The sequence below is a fragment of the Purpureocillium lilacinum genome, assembly GCF_023168085.1.
Source record: "Purpureocillium lilacinum CBS 284.36 DNA, scaffold_1, whole genome shotgun sequence".
Taxonomy (NCBI): Eukaryota; Fungi; Ascomycota; class Sordariomycetes; order Hypocreales; family Ophiocordycipitaceae; genus Purpureocillium; species Purpureocillium lilacinum.
The window spans coordinates 1,375,061-1,390,892 of record NW_027072111.1 but is presented as its reverse complement, the minus strand read 5'-3'; the positions used below and the strand labels follow the sequence as shown (position 1 = coordinate 1,390,892).

Here is a 15,832-nt window from a genome sequence, read left to right as displayed (position 1 = left end):
TTAAACTCCTCTATTTAAGATTATGGACTAGATCTTTTGTGGCGGCGACTTGCAGTTGAATTTCTGGGCTATCTTTCGTGGATGCAGTTCAATGAATCAAGCCACAGCGAACCGCGAAAGCGTTTCGTCTTGTCCAGCGAAGGACATGGAATGATCTCCTTGTCCAATCTCCCCGATTGAACACCAGCAGTACAGCAGACTAATGCGAGATTCTTTCACAGCGGCGGCTTAACTTTTCGTCAGGTAGTTTTTCTATTATTTGGGTACTCATGCAGGTTCAAAGATCAATGCACGCCGGTGAAAGCATGGCACCAGTCTCTAAAACTGCCACACACTACATCATCCCGACATTGACATGGACAATCGCACTCTTCACTGCTTCTCGTAAATCGTCGTGGCGTTGGCAAGGAACGTGTCAAATGCCCCATCACCAGTCACCGGAGTGATCATGTTGGGGCTGACCTCGCCCTTGTCATTGAGGCCGCTGACCGTCTTGGCCTTGGTCTTCGTGACCCAGTCTTGAGCCGAATTGAACTCCTTGGTGGCCTTGGCCTTGTCGCCCGCATCGATAGCGTCGAGCATGGCCACCAGGTGCTGGCACGCCGTCGCCCACTGCATCGCGACGGTCGCCCAGGGAGCCGAGTCCGTGGCAAAGCCCTTCATCGCGAGGCGCGGCAGAACGTCAGGAAGGATGGTGATGAACTGGAGGCGATTGCGCAGCGCCTTTGTGCCGTCCTTCTTGTCAGAGGACGAACCTTTCCGAGCGGCCCAGAAGGCGGAAATGTCCTTGTTCAATTGAGGCGCGTTGACGGTGGGCGTCCGGTATGGCCAGTTCTGGTTGAGGTCGACAAAGGCGACGAGGGCGTCGTGGACCTTCCCTTCGCCGCCAGCGAGTTCCAGCAGCGCCGCAGCCATGGACTTGTCGGCGTCGTACGCCGGGCCGTTCCACGTGTAGTCGCCGTAGTTGGCGAGCGCAATCATGGATGCATACGCTTGCACCATCGGGTTCGAAGTGAAGCCGAGGAGGTGCTTGTACAGGTCGGCATCACGACCGGTAAGCGGGTTGAGGAACAGTCGGTTCGTCTTGCCGTCATTGACAGGGAAGTTGTCCCAAAAGTACAGCTTGTCGGTGACATAGGTCGAGTCGGCGCGAACGACGCTCTCCACGGTGACGTTGGGCGAGAACACGCCCTCACCAGTCCATTGAATGCTGATGTTCTTGTTGAGCTGAGTTCCAAACTCTTCCTTATAGGGGTCAGGCTGGCTTCCCGCGTAGTTGGTCGGCACAGTCTGAAGGTTGAGGAGGCCGTTGGCCTCGAGGTACTCGGTCTGGATACGGTTCAGGTAGTAGGCCTGAGCGTCGGCGATCCAATGCCAATCGCCGTTGTCGGGCCACTTCTTCTTGTCCGAGTCGCAGTGGAACTCCAGCGGGATGTCGTCGAGGGCGATGTAGAAGCTGTTCACACCGAGGTCGCGAACCTGGTTGAACTTGGTAACGGTGGTGTTGAAGTCGTCATCTGAGGAGTAGCACAGATCCAGACCAGGGGACAGGGCAAAGGTGAAGTCAACATGGTTGGCCTCGGCGGTTGTGATCAGCTCCTTCAGCTGGGTCAGGTCGTCCGAGCCGTACGGCTTGCGCCAATCGTCGCGGAGGAAAGAGTCGCTCTTGGGCGTGTAGATGTACGTGTTCATCTTGTGCTTGCCGTAAAAGACATACTGGTCGAGACGCGCCTGGTGGGACCAAGGGACGCCGTAGAAGCCCTCAATGGAGCCACGGATGGCCATGAGCGGCCAGTCGCGGACCTTGACGCCGGGAACGCCATGGCGGCCCTCGGCGAGCTGGCGGAGCGTCTGGGACGCATAGAAGGTGCCGCGCGTGTCAACGCCGTTGAGGACGACAGTCGGCTGGTGCTCATATTTGCCCGTGGCGAGGACATAGCCGTCGGCGGCCAGACCCTTTGCGGAATCGCCAGTGAGGCTTTTCGCAGCGGCGGCAGCCACATCGTTGTCGGTCTCAGTGCCGACCAAGATCTGAGTGCCGTGGTTGGTGGTGTGGGCCGAGACTGTTGGCTTACCGCCGGCAGCCTTGACGACGGCCTTGATTGTGTCAATGGTGGCGGCGTCGGTGGCGTTGCCCGTCACGATGGTGACGGCCCCTTTGAGCGAGATGCCGCAGCCGGTGGCGGTAATCTGCTGGGGAGCCGGCCACAGCTGGGGAAGCTTGCGGGCTTGACCCTTGTCGTCACGGACATTGTTGACAACGGGGTTAGCTTGCACATTGGCAAGCAGTGCCAGGAGGCATGCCACGCGGTTAAAGTGAACCATGGTTGTTCGCTGGAGCCGTGCCGGTTTGCCAATGCAACATCAAGGGAAACGCTTTTATATTTATATGCACCCGCGCGACCCGATTAAATATCCGCCGGGAGAAGATCGCGGCCTGTAGTCAACATTGACCATTGCTCATGATCGGCCAAGGTCATTCTCGTCGTATCGTGTGAATGGCACGGCAAGAGCCGGTGGATACAGACGGGGAACATTGAACGCAGGGAGTGCGGGGAACTGATGTGGGCGGAGTGAATGATGGATAGCGGCGCCCCAGTGAACGGCCCTGGGCGTAACGGCACGGACACTGAACTGCGGGGGATCATTCTGACCAGTGGTTTTTCCTCCGTTGGAGCTTGGAAGACGAGTCCATGTTCATTGCATCACGGGCCTCTCGCACGAGGAAGCTTGAAGCCAACTTTCAGTTAGAGATAGGCACAGTCTGGCATCTCGGCACTCTTGCTGTCTCATGAGCGAATCCCCAAAGACTCAATCCAAGGGCCTTAAGCTCAGAGCCATTTTGGCCGTCGTTCTCAATCTAAGCCATCCCCTGTCCCGCTTACCGTTACAACGTTACAAGGGTCTTGATCTTTATTAACTAGCTAAGCTACCTCTGCAACGTTCCCGGCTCGACCACGCTTCAACTGAGGGGAAGTGAGGGGCGCTGAAGCGCGCTGCCTCTGTCTCTTGCTGACGTCAAGGTCCCGCGGACCGCACTCTGCCTGGGATCTCAGCACAGCTCATCATGAGTTACTGGTGTCGCCGACATCGGTTGAACGATTACATCTCGTTGAAGTTCCATTCGGCTGGTTAAATCATCGTCACTGACTCGTTCGGCATTGAGCCGGCGAGCGATGCTACAATGGCACGGCACAGCCCGCATTGCCTTTGCTGTCGCAGATTGGATAAGTCGTCTACATCGGCAAAGGTCATGACAGCCGACGGGTGCGTCGCGCCCCTTGCACTGACATGACAGGCCATTTTCAGTCTGCTGAGGGCTGGGTGCGACAGGTAGCAACGAAGCATGTTGAACCCTTGCAGATGAATCAAATGTCGAGTCTGAGGTTAAAGAGCCGGCGCGTTCGATGTCGTGCACTGCCAGGTAACATGTGGCGTGACGGGAACGTGGCCAGTTGGCTCCACGACCCCGACGTTCTCTCCGCATTCATCACCGGCCCCGGCGCCCCAACAAGCCACCCCCAGAGCCACAGCGGCAGAGTGCCCACATGCCGACTTGGCCACCAAACTTCAACCCCAGTGATTGCTGCGTTGGGTGCGGCGGCGACGGCGGCGATGGCCTCAGCTGCTCTACATGCTGAGGCTGCTGCCACTCACTCCCGTTGCAGGATGCCGTGTCTCGTACACGCGAGATCCTCGATCCCCGTTTCGGCAATGCCCGCGTCGAAAAGTGGAATGCCGCAGCGTAAGGCTGGGGGCCAAACAGATCCTTTCTTTTAAAGATAGCGCAGCCCTGATTCGATCGGCAATGTGCGTCCAGCTTTTCTCAACAATCATCTTGGATCCCTCAGCTTTCGGAGTGACGCGAGAGCAATCTTCAACACGATGCAGGCCGTCCTGGGACCGGCCATGACCTGGCCGACTGTGCTGGGCTGCATCGCCGCGCTCGGGCTCGCGCGACTGGCATGGCTGATCACATATCGCCTGTACCTGCATCCACTGTCCTCGTACCCCGGCCCGCTCCTCGGCAAAGTCACTGGCCTGTACATGATTGCGATGATGGTGGCAGGAAAGGCCACCAGCAGCCGCTACGAATGGCACAAGAGGTATGGCTCAGTCGTGCGCACGGGGCCCGACGAGCTGTGCTTCGCCGACGAAGCCTCGATCAAGGACATTTACGGGCAGAGCTCCAATCCGTGCCCCAAGGCGGCGCCCTTTTACAGCGGCATCAGCTTGAACATTGCCGACTCGGTCTTCGCCGCCGTGGACCGCGGCGAACATGCTCGGATGCGGCGCCTCCTCGCCCACCAATTCTCCGCCGCTGGAATAAGCCAGTGCGTGGGCGAGATCACCGACAGAGTGAAGATGTTCTGTGAAAAGCTTCGAACTTCAGCACAACCCGTCGACGTTCACGATCTGACGCACGACCTATACCTCGATATCATCAGCCAGCTCAGTTTCGCCAAGTCTTTTGACCTCCTGAAGGGGAAGCACAGCGACGGTGCTCGAGACATGGAGACGTACTTTAGCATCGCGCCACTGTACGGCATTTTTCCGGTGGCGAAGTACCTCCCCTTTGGCATTTTTGCAGCGGCACAGCAAGCAAGACCACGCATCGTGAAATTCGTGCAGTCTTGTATCGACGACTTTCGTGAGCGAATCGCGTCCGAAGTAGTGGACACGGGTGGGCTTTTACGACAGATGATGGAGGCGCAAGACTCAGAGGTCCCAGACGGAGACGTTCCAAATGCTGGCGCCAACAAGTCCTTCTCGGATGCAGAGCTCATCGAGAATGCCGTCTTGTTTCTCAAAGCAGGCAGCGAGACCACCGCTACGACTCTCGTCTATCTCATCTACGAGGTGGGCATCAGGCCTGCCGTGTACTCCCGCCTCGTAGAAGAAGTTCGCGCCGCTTTTCCGGACAGGTCTACTTCTCCGGACCTGGAAACTGCAATCAACTTGGTAAGTTCGCGACAATCCCATCAAGACGGCATATTTCGCTGACGATTTGTTGTGCAGCCGTATTTGAACTGCGTCATTCAAGAAGTCCTGCGCCTGCGAGGTCCCGCATCTGCAATGGCGCCTCGGATATCACCAGGAAAGGTCATCGCCGGCAAATACGTACCGAAAGGTGTCGGAGTCAGCAGCCAACCCTTCTCAACTCAACGAGACCCAAAGGTCTTTCCCGAGCCTTTGGAGTTTACTCCGGACCGATGGGAGAGTCCCACTGCCGCCATGAAGTTGATGCAGCGGCCATTCCTCTCGGGACCCCGCAACTGTATCGGGATGCATCTCGCCCGAGCGCAGCTTGTGCTAACCGCTTGTGCTCTATATCAGCGCTTCGAGATTGAGGTTGACCGCACGCGTACAACAGATGACATGATGAAGCTGCGGGATATGGGACTCCAGAGCCCCATGGGAAGGCAGCTTTGGATATCTGTGAAGACCATATGAAGGCCCGTGGAAGGGCCAAATATCCCTCTAGTAACTTCAAGGGACAACGACAAACATGAGAAGGCTCACAGTAACTAAGCACCTGGTAGCAAGGATTATCGTGTACACTAGTTACGACCAGTCAGGCTCCCCATACTCCTGCTCCGGCTCTCACTGCAGCATAAACACAAACGCCACGCCAACGACAAAGACTATCATGGAGATTGAATGGCCCATCTGAGACGCGGCGCTCCGAGGGGGAGGAGGAGATCCCGAACCTCCGGACGAGGACTCATTGGCCTTGCGAATGTACGCCACCGTGGCATTGGCCCACGTGTAGGTGCTGTATGGAGCACCGTCTACGTCACAGACGAGCCCCTTCGCCGGTAGAGTCCTGTTGTGCCAGTAAGCCGCGGTGTGTTCAATCGTGCACACCGATGGCTGGGACAAGGTCGTGTGCTAGGTGCAGCGTGTCAGTCGAGCTGTTTCGTAACATTTGCAGTGATGTGAGTACTCACACCGAAGCCATTGACCACGAGCATTCCACTTCCTTCGAATCCGCTACTCACATTCTGCGCGGACCGAATGGGCGTGTGGCCATCGTACTTGTTCGTAGCGAAGAGGATCGGGTTCTTCGTCTTGGCCTGAAAGTTGCCCTTGTATGCTCCAGCTGCCTGGGACTTCCACTGCCCGCAAGTCATGCTCACATCCGTGTCCGTGCCGTCCATGACCTTGGTCACCTTCGATAGCTTCTCCTGGATAGGTCGGAAATCATCCAGGCTCTTGATCCGAACAGTCCTGTCCCCGCAGTGAATGCCGTACAGGGGCGGGTAGGTTGAGATTGTCCCGAGCAATGCGGTCGTCATGTCCTCGTATACCGTATTAAATGCGGGCGTCTGGGTTCGATTTCCGGCTATCAGCGCCAGCAGCGTTGCCAGGTTTCCCCACGAGTTGGGACCATAGATGGCGTTGGCGAAGAAGCCGCGCAGGCCGGCATATGTCAACGGGGAGCTCCCGTTGACGGGAATGGGGTTGGTCTTGAGCCGCTCTGCGATCTTCCACGCCGCAGCCTCGAGCTGCTCACCGGTCAAGTTTGCTCCAGCCATGGGGCATAGAGTAGGCCCTGCCTTGACGCAGCTGAGGAACACTTCGGAGAAGACTCTGTCTGCATCGGACCACTCTTCAAAGTCACTGTCGCGCGAAGTACCCGTTAGCTCTAGTGTTCGTGACTTATACAGGACAATACGTACGCCGGCGCATGGTAATATTCATGAACATTTTGGACGCCATCAAGGATGACCTTGTCAATTCTTTCGGGATACATCGAAGCGACTGTCGCGCCCAAAGTGGTACCGTATGAGAAGCCTAAGATGAACAGCATGGTGAGCAGACCGTTTGGCGCCACTTGTGATTGAGGTCGGGGTGCAAGCTCACCCCAGTAGCGGAGCATGCCGTCTTCGCCTAGCGCATCAACGACACTGATGAGGTCTCGCGCGACAGAGCCAGTTCCAAGAAACGGCTGGGTCTTCTTGTGCGCCGTGTAGCATGTCTCGGCGTTGGTTGTGGCTTGCTTCCACATTTGCTCCAGAGTCGAATTGGATGCATCGTACCACGTCGACTCAGCGGCGAGAAATTTCTTGACAGCAGCCGCGGTCTCGTAACAAACTTCGGGTATAGTATTGCCCGTGCCACTGTCCATGATTGTCAGCCATCTTGCAGAATCCCGTTGGTCATGACTGGGCCCGGTCACTCACCGAGGATCAAAGGCGGCGAGGTCGTACTCAAAGCCGCTAAGACTGTATTCCTGGTCGTTAGTGGTCCTGATACTTAGTCGTACTTATGAAGACACATACACTTGCAGCAAGCCGCCCTGTTTGCCCAGGCTCGTTCGCCCATCGGAGCCGGGACCTCCAAAATTGATCAGGATAGTGCCTTTGGCAGGCTGCACCTTGGCCTTGATCTTGGCGATTTGGAGCTTGATCGTCTCCTTGCTGCTGGGCGTGGTGTAGTCGAGAGGGACCGTAAAGTCCGCACATTCAGTGGGCAGCGTCGTATTGACAATTGTCTGGTTGCATGGGCCCCATTGTATCTTTGAGTCTGCCCGCGGGTCCAATTGCTGGGGGACGCTGGCGAGCGAAACGGCCGCGATGGACAAGAACGAGGTCAAAAACTTGGTGGCCATGGCGAGGAGGGATTATGTACAACACAGGTTGGGGCCCTGTGTTCCTGAACAGCTGATGCGCCAAGAATCAAGCTTGGCGATGGGGATGGCAGCTTGGCGCTCTTTATGCGATTTTGCTGTCGCGGCAGATCCGAACCGCGGGCGGTCAATGCGTTGTTCCCAGGCAGACCTATCGCTCAGCCGTGTCGAGCGGCTCCATGGTTGAGCAAGGAAATGCATCGTGCTGTACCAAGGGGTGCTAGCCCCGATCGCGAGTCAGCAGGATCGAGGATCGTTGCTTATGGGAACGGCCGCGATGGCGACCGGCGGGCGGTCTAGAAGCCAGGAGGTGAATTGGATTGCGCGGCAAGGACACCAATGGGGATGCCCGAGTGGACGACGAGGAAGGCATCAACTAATGCATCATGAAGACAATAGCCGTCTCTGCCGACTTACACCGGTGTCATTCGCTGGGAGGCGATATCATGAGATTCATGACCTTGCAACACTGCAGCCAAGCTTCCTGTCGCGTCGGCCCGTTCGGCTCTCGGGTGCCTGGCGGCCCATGCAGCCCGTTTGGGAAGTGGCCGACACGGCCCCCAGTGAGCTGGCTGACGCCGGAGCGCGCCACGTTGTGATGCGCTGCGCGAGTATTAGAGGTGACGGATGACGTCGCGATAGAAAAGCAGCGGCCGGCGTACAGTCGTGTTGATGCCCATCCATGTGCAAGCCGCCATCTCATTTCCACACTAATTCTGCTCGAACGATAACGAGACTTCATCAAATTTACGCGGACCATACTCCTAGTCGCCTGTGAATCACTGACTACGGGCGCTTAGACAGCAGCAAAGATGTCCACAACGGCCCCCGACGACGCCCCCCCTCCAGCGTATGCTGAAAAGCCGGGGGACGTGAGACCCGTCGACGAAAAGGCCGAGCAGCACGTCGAGCCTCTTGTCGCACAACCCGCGCAAGGAAACGTCCCCGGCATAGCGGCCCGGCTCGAGGTCGACTTTACGCTGCACAAGATGATGGCCCAGATCAAGAAGGCCGGGGAGTCGGCGGGTTCCGTCTACACCGTCGACTACAAGACGTTAACCTCGCCCCATCTCATCTTTACGGAGACGGCCACCGGCACGCGCATCGGTAGTGGCACGTTGCACCCCATCTCGATTAATGCCGGTTACGAGGTGCGCGGAGAAAAGGGCAAGCTCAAGGCCCTGCGGCGCATGCACACGGAGTACACGCACCTCTCGCGCGCGTATTCACAGACGGGCGATCTGGTGGCAATGACTTGGGGCAGCGAGGCCGACTTCACGACTTGGGACTTTATCTGCAAGGGGCCGGACGGCGTGCCGGTGGCGCGCTTCGCGTCTAACTGCTGGGCGCGGAAGAAGGTCGGGGCCATTGAGTTTTACGGTGCTCGTGGGCTGTCCAAGGAGGCCCAAGAGGAGATTCTCGTCACGGGCCTAACGCTGTATTCGTGCATGATTCTGCGCACGTCGAGTATCTTGTCGTTCTTTGGGGGCATCTTCTCGAAGCCAGGTCCGTTGCCCAATCCGGAGTCGGGCTCGGGCAAGACGTAGGAGGAGTGTTAAGCCTTATTTCATGACCACCGCTAGGGAGGCCAGCACTGTTTGCCAGTTTTGTATGACATTGGCATGAAGTATATAAAGATATCTATAGACGTGGCTCCGCTCCAGGCGCAAAGACGGTTTGTTGGCGCCACGGATGGTTTGAGCTTGGGCACGCGGGCGCCAATCCACAGCGCATTGCAACGCTGTTGGACATGGCTGTGTGGGTTCGCGGCAGGGCTTTCGGCTTGCAGTTGCAAAAATATGATGCTCTTTCTCTCGTCTGGCTGTGCGGCAGAGCGTCGAGGACGGATGCATTGAGCCTGGCCATTCCGTTGAGCTTCGAAGTTCAATTGACGGGCTGGACTTGCTGATCAGTCCTCGTCTTCTCCTGGGAATGCTGGTCAGCGGGCGGTCTCGCCCACGACCCGTGCTTCCCCCAAGTCCAGGCACCATAAATGGCACGAACTGACCCTCTCAGCCTTCTCGGACCAGCTTGGAAGCTATTGCCGGCCCTTCTTACCGGGCCTCTCGGTCCTTCCAGGCGAACATCCTGAATCGTTTTCTTTCGCTCGGGCCTGTGTTGGAAGGAGTACAGGGCCCCAAAGGAAAGCAACTGTTTCATTCCCATAAAAAGCGTGTAAAGATGTCCAGCGCGGCTGGCAAAAGGGGGGCCTGGGCCAGGAGCCTCTTTCCCCTGGTCGATGCAATACCTACTTGCACCAACAAACCGCTGTAAGCCAATGGCATAAATGCAGGAGGTTACTTCTGAGGCTTTTGTGCTGCAGATGCAGGTGCAGGCTCTGCTGGCTACGCGCGCGCGTGGGACTGGCGGTACCAACACGACCTCGTGCCGCCAGCCGCCACAGATCCATGACGATTCATGCTCGCGCGTTCGCTGCGACAGCGCATCATATATCTACGGCGACTCTGTTCCATTCTACCATCTGTAATACAAATCCATCTCTTTATCGACACGTGTCTGCCTTGACACGGCCTGGTCTCGTCAAACAATGCCGTCGAACAAGGACCGCCTCTACGTCGCCTTGTACGCCCGTGGAGGCAAAGTCAAGATGCCTGGGCTTGAAGACAGGTTAGACTCGAACCCATCATCATCTCTGCCTTTTAAGCCTGAATTCTAACAGCAGCTAGGTACCATTGGGCATTTATCATCGGGCCGAAAAAAGAGGAAGACGACAGCGAAGGCAACAGGTGCCATGTACAAGACGGCATCAGTTCTGTTGGCAACCCGCCCACCCCACAACAGGTGTGGCGATATGAGAACCGGGAGATCCGTATGGTGCCGACGAATAAATTGCTGGTTCGCATTTTGGTCGGTAAAGTAAAGAACAAGGGCCGATTGGAGACACTTTTCCAGAGTACGCCAATTCGATCCAACATCGATGGCTGGAACTGCGTGGAATGGGTGAAGGAGGCGCTCGAATCAGCTGGCCAAGACCGCGAGGCTCTAGGTACATCTATCACTCGCTGGCAGTCTGTGCGGGATACGGCTATGTGGTATGTTGAATCCAAGCACAAGGCTGGCCGATTTGGCGAGCACTACAACGCCAAGGAGGCACCAACCTGGGATATGCTTGGAGGGTCAGAACTCATCCCCTGACCAAAGCGTATTCCTTTCTGCACAATGGTAGCGGCCATGTCGGTCAAGGGCGTTATTTCACATAGCGTTGCTTAGCCATGTTCTCAAAATTGAAAGTACTTCTGCCTAATGTTGTCCATCTCGAACTCGTATGGCATTGGGTTCACGTACATGTCTATCTCCTCATCCGAAAATGCGTTATAGATGACCATTTTCGCGCAGATATACTCCCAATACGGAGGCAGCCACCCTGATGTCTCCCAGTCGATGATGCCAACCACGTCATCCCCGTTCACCAAGATATTGCGCCAACTCAAGTCGCCATGCGTAAAGACTAGTGTTTCGGGCGACTGTCGATAAAAGGCGAATAGATCATTCAGGTCAGAATACTCCGGACCCATGCTCTCGCTGCTGACGACTTGGAAGTCTATGTTGTTCACGAGTGCCTGGTGAAAGTCACGAACGGTGGCAAACGGGCCCCAAAACAGCGTCGACGGCAATCGAGGGTCGCAGAAAGGGCCTCCCTCGACGCCAGAAACAACCGTGCTTTCAGGCACGCGGCGTATAGACCGGAGCTCATTCACCATCCCCCGCAGCTGGTCGAGAATCCGCTTCTTCGACTCGTCTGAACGGCTTTGCCATCCCCGCCCTACCATTTGCCCGTCGATACGGTCCATGACAATATAAGTTTTGCCGTTCTGGACGAATGCGCAATGTACTTTCGGCACGGGGATCGATGTTTGTTGGGCCACGAACTGCATGGCATGGGCTTCGGCCAGATTTTCGAACGGGTACACTTTGATGCACCGTCCGAAGACGGTCAACAGGCCGGGCGGCCGCTTCCACACCCGCCGAATGTACGTTTGATTTCTCATTTTGACGAAACATATCGTCAGCCATCGGGCTAGGGGCCCGGCGCCGATCGGTTTGGTTGACGTTGCGGCGCGGCCGCTGGGCTGGCTCTTCTCGCTCTTCCGCGGCATTTCAGGTCGAGACGTGGATCGATGGAGACGGCGCGCCGCGAGGAGGGCTCATCATCGATCACCGTTCACGCGGGAGTGGACACCGGCTTGCGGTGTAGGTCATAGCTGAAGGTTGTGCTGTCGCGCCGCGCCGCGCCTTAGACAGGCTCTGTTGCAGGAGGCAAGCTTGCGACGATGCAGCAAACTGGGTTTGGACCGCTTGAGACGCGGGACCGCTGCTTACGTGATGGCGGCCAACCCACTGTAAGTGCCTACTTCGCATTGATGGACCCGCGCCCAAGAGCTCTAAACTTCGGCTCTACATGGAATGCGCGTCTAGAGGGTCGGCACTCACCCGCGCTTTCATCACGACGGCCGCGCTTCGTTGGCTACAAATATGGAGTTCGTGGTGGGGAGTCTCGAGTCACGCCTGTCCATGGAAGCTAACAACGGGCGCTGTTCCAGGCCCGCGTTCCAGGCCCGAGCCGTGATTGACAGAGATCCACCACGCCGACAACAACCGACGATTATATCGCTCTGCCTACAGTTACGAAGTACTTTCATCCGCTTCTCACACTTCTCGTACTGATGGTGCATGTGATGCATGGCATGAATCGCAGGGCGAGACGTAGAGGCGCCTCATGAGCCAGCCTCCATGAGCGTTTCCCACCATTCATTGCGCGACACCCGCGCTTCTCCTCGAAATCCAGCTGTCTTGGCTGCAAAATCGCCGATACCCTAGAGCAGGATTTCGGCCGGACGCGATTCCCGCCGTTGAAAATCCCCCTACCCAGGTTTCCTGGCGCACATCCTGGCTTCCAAGAGGACGACTCTCCCGCTACCATTCGATGGTGCTAGAATTCAGCCAGAGTCGGAGCGCCATCTCTCCTTTCAGTATTTGAAGCCGTCCGGATCTTTGCCACAAGCCATCACAGCGGGGGTCTTCAACGGACGAGGCAACGCCCGTCCACCAACGACTGCACAGTGACAGCCCGACAGGGGCAACACTTCTCGCGCGTGCCCTGACAGCACAATCTTCAACAGCCACAGGGTCCGAGCGTGACGCCACCCCCAGTGCTAGCGCATGTTCCTTCAGTCCATCTTCTCCAGTTCAAGTTGGGACGTCCGAAGATGCATGCTCCCCAGAGCGCCTTTCAGAATTGACATCCGAGCCGTCCGATCCAGTCGTCCGCATGCAGTGGCATTCTGGACGATCTTCGCATATGCAAGTTGGTGCGGGGACCCCACGTTTTCTCGCGAGAGAGCGCGCCCCTTGCACGGGAACGAGCTTGCCGTGACCAGTTGGAAGCAATGGTGTGGTGTCGACGGTTTCGCACCCGCCTCAAGCGACGCCAGGTACATTTCCACAACATACCCATGTAGCTTCGATTCGATGTGGGCACACAACGAGCTTGCAAATGTCCCTGGTCACAGGCAGCGGGTTGGCTCACCGTGGAGCGTCCCCGCATCCTCATCGATCAACAGCCAGGTGCACCTCGTAACACGAACTCGACTGGGTTCGTGCCGTACCACCAGGCATGTTGGTGAGGGGAAGAAATTGAGGCTCGGGTTCCACCGTCCCGACTTGCATCGACTTAAAGGAGAAAGCACATGCAAAGGAACTAAGGATTCTGCCACCCTGGTGGCTCACAGCCAATCGAGCAACTGCGCCCAGAGCTAATCAACAAACGCGAGCCGCAGAGTGCAAAATAAGCAGCTGAGCGTTGTGGAGGCGTCTAAACACGGAATCAGCACTTCGTGGATACAGGGTTGCTGCTGCAGAGTCGTCCGATTTCTCGGTTGCACGCGGACGTCTTCCCCGTGGCAAGCCTTTGCGTTGCCCGACAGCTCCCCCACAACCCCGCAGGCCCTGGTCAGTCCCGTCAACTTTGGTTCGTAGTGCCGGGGCCAGGCGAGGCAAGGCGAAGGGGTCGCTTGGTTAAAAGGTGCCACTAGCGTGAAACGCGGCGACGAAGGAGCTTCTACAACAAGGTGTGGGAACCTAGGACCAGGATCTGGGGTTCGGCCTCTCGAGCGTGTTATACTTGGCTGGAAGCCGCAGCAAAGCCGCACACTTCTCGAGTCCCACAGTGATCTGCGTAACCAAATCGGCAGATCTAGGTAGCACAAGGACAGCACTGGCTTTCTGTGGGGGTCTCCAGTCTCTCGTCGCTGTCGGGCATGTTGGAAGTCACGGCCGTGAACACGATCCCAACGGCCAGCCCAGCCTGCCTCCAGACCAGAGACTGACTCGAAACAAGACAGGAAAATATCTCGTTGTGTCATGAAATTGTAAAAGCCATCGTGCAAATTTGCAAGTGGGCTTTTGATCAGTCGCCTCCCGGTACCCGCTGCGGGCTGGCTCATACGTACCCGGCCCTGAGGGCTGTCAATAGTACTAAAATGTGGCTGAAAGCCACCTGTGGACTCAAACCCGCGTGGTCGGGAACAGCTGCGTCGGCAACACGCGAGTCAGACCCCTGACCTGCTATGCAGGTTTGCAATCCATTATAATGGACGCAGGCTGCGAGCCACCAGTGTCTCTCGTTTTCACTGACTGCAGTCTTGCATCTGATGGGCATGCCCACTTGTCGCTTCCCCAGCCGAGCACCATCGCGGCTCTGGTGCGATAGAATCGTAAGGATCCATTTTCTTCTTTGATCTCAAGATCTCGGGACGTTCCGATCAAAGACACTGACATGTTGTTGTAGGTGTAAAGCGGTATCGGCTTCAACAGCGATTCCCGTGAACGGAAAAACACTCGGCAACACGCCATCCATACAACAAAGCCACCGCTATGGCATCCGCGGATGGCTCCGATAATGCGGAGGGCACGGGCAAGATCTTTACACCGGTCGTCATCTTCATCGCCCTTTCTCTCTACAACGTCGTCGAGCTCAACGTAATCATCTTTACAACCTTCAAAAGCCGCAAAAGTCTTTACTTTTGGAGCTTCCTCGCGGCCACTAATGGAATCGCTCCTCACTCGATCGGCTTCCTGCTGAAGCAGCTACTGTCGCCCGACTATTTCGTCCTCTTCATATCCCTCGTCTCCGTGGGCTGGGTTCTCATGGTGACGGGCCAGTCACTCGTTCTCTACTCGCGCCTGCACCTGATATTGCGAAACCCTTTCTACTTGAAACTGGTTCTGGGCATGATTATTACCAACGCTATCGTCTTGCATGTTCCGATTATCATCCTCATGTTTGGCGCCAACAGCCCGCAGGCAAAGATCTTCGAATTCCCGTACAGCGTTTACGAGAAGATTCAGGTTACCGTATTTTCGCTGCAGGAAATCCTCATATCCTTGATATATCTCAAGGCTTGCGCCTCCTTTTTCGAGGTCCAGGGTGCTCTCCATGGGAGCAGCGTTCGACGGATCCGCAACCATCTCTGGATGGTCAACGTCGTGGTCATCCTGCTGGACATTCCTATTCTCGTCCTCGAATACGCAAACTTATATGTCTACCAGACGGCATACAAGGCCTTAGTCTACAGCATCAAGCTGAAGCTGGAATTCAGGATCCTCAACCAGCTGATCGAGGTCACAAAGAACCGTGACCACAACTCCGGATCGCACAGGTTGAACTCGCACAGGGGCGTCGGAACCAAGGACGCAGCAGCGATACACATGGAGACGTTAAAGGGCGCCGATGGCAATCACGGCAACATGTCGACATCTCAGGCATACGCCTATGGCAGTGACGACGGCCGCCAGCTGGGGAAAGCGCACCCGGATAACGGGGTTCTGATGACCACGGAGATTGTGGTGCACAGGCTGAAGAGAATGGACGACGATAGCGACAGCGCAGATCGCAAGTCGTCAACAGGTGGGGAGCATCGACACGGAACGAGGAGGGCCGTCGATGCGTCCTCCAAGACGTCTTCAGAGATCAACCTGACTAGGGAATATTGACGCTGATGTCGACGGCTCGGTCTAGTGACAAGAACGGCAACTTCGCTCTATAATTAAGTAATGTAGTAATAAAGACAAAACAGCGACTGAGTCAGTCCCTTCTGTTACCGTCTCCAACAAAGCACGGACGTTAGGTGCCTCTGCGAATTGTATGATCCTCGGGAATTCTGCGGCGGTCGCGTTGGC

At 56.6% G+C, this 15,832-nt stretch overlaps 7 protein-coding genes across 7 annotated transcripts; 4 read left to right on the top strand and 3 right to left on the bottom strand.

The window, feature by feature from the left end:
- Positions 1-372: 372 nt before the first annotated feature.
- Positions 373-2,325, bottom strand: PLICBS_000147 (uncharacterized protein; the record flags this gene model as incomplete). Its single annotated transcript, XM_018327346.2, has 1 exon — positions 373-2,325. The coding sequence occupies one exon, from the start codon at positions 2,323-2,325 to the stop codon at positions 373-375; it is 1,953 nt and encodes a 650-aa protein (XP_018174042.2).
- Positions 2,326-3,885: 1,560 nt separating this feature from the next.
- Positions 3,886-5,454, top strand: PLICBS_000146 (uncharacterized protein; the record flags this gene model as incomplete). Its single annotated transcript, XM_065599535.1, has 3 exons — positions 3,886-4,962; positions 5,020-5,121; positions 5,338-5,454. 3 exons carry the CDS (start codon positions 3,886-3,888, stop codon positions 5,452-5,454), a joined length of 1,296 nt encoding a protein of 431 aa, XP_065455607.1.
- A 150-nt stretch (positions 5,455-5,604) lies between these two features.
- Positions 5,605-7,615, bottom strand: PLICBS_000145 (uncharacterized protein; the record flags this gene model as incomplete). The annotated part of the gene is made up of 5 exons (XM_018327348.2): positions 5,605-5,892; positions 5,952-6,624; positions 6,684-7,124; positions 7,188-7,229; positions 7,287-7,615. The coding sequence occupies 5 exons, from the start codon at positions 7,613-7,615 to the stop codon at positions 5,605-5,607; spliced, it is 1,773 nt and encodes a 590-aa protein (XP_018174044.2).
- Positions 7,616-8,445: 830 nt separating this feature from the next.
- Positions 8,446-9,180, top strand: PLICBS_000144 (uncharacterized protein; the record flags this gene model as incomplete). Its single annotated transcript, XM_018327349.2, has 1 exon — positions 8,446-9,180. The coding sequence occupies one exon, from the start codon at positions 8,446-8,448 to the stop codon at positions 9,178-9,180; it is 735 nt and encodes a 244-aa protein (XP_018174045.2).
- A 1,001-nt stretch (positions 9,181-10,181) lies between these two features.
- Positions 10,182-10,789, top strand: PLICBS_000143 (uncharacterized protein; the record flags this gene model as incomplete). Its single annotated transcript, XM_065599534.1, has 2 exons — positions 10,182-10,261; positions 10,321-10,789. The coding sequence occupies 2 exons, from the start codon at positions 10,182-10,184 to the stop codon at positions 10,787-10,789; spliced, it is 549 nt and encodes a 182-aa protein (XP_065455606.1).
- An 83-nt stretch (positions 10,790-10,872) lies between these two features.
- PLICBS_000142 (uncharacterized protein) lies at positions 10,873-11,643 on the bottom strand (the record flags this gene model as incomplete). Its single annotated transcript, XM_018327350.2, has 1 exon — positions 10,873-11,643. One exon carries the CDS (start codon positions 11,641-11,643, stop codon positions 10,873-10,875), a length of 771 nt encoding a protein of 256 aa, XP_018174046.2.
- Positions 11,644-14,527: 2,884 nt separating this feature from the next.
- On the top strand, positions 14,528-15,646 carry PLICBS_000141 (uncharacterized protein; the record flags this gene model as incomplete). The annotated part of the gene is made up of 1 exon (XM_018327351.2): positions 14,528-15,646. One exon carries the CDS (start codon positions 14,528-14,530, stop codon positions 15,644-15,646), a length of 1,119 nt encoding a protein of 372 aa, XP_018174047.2.
- Between the last annotated feature and the right edge of the window lie 186 nt (positions 15,647-15,832).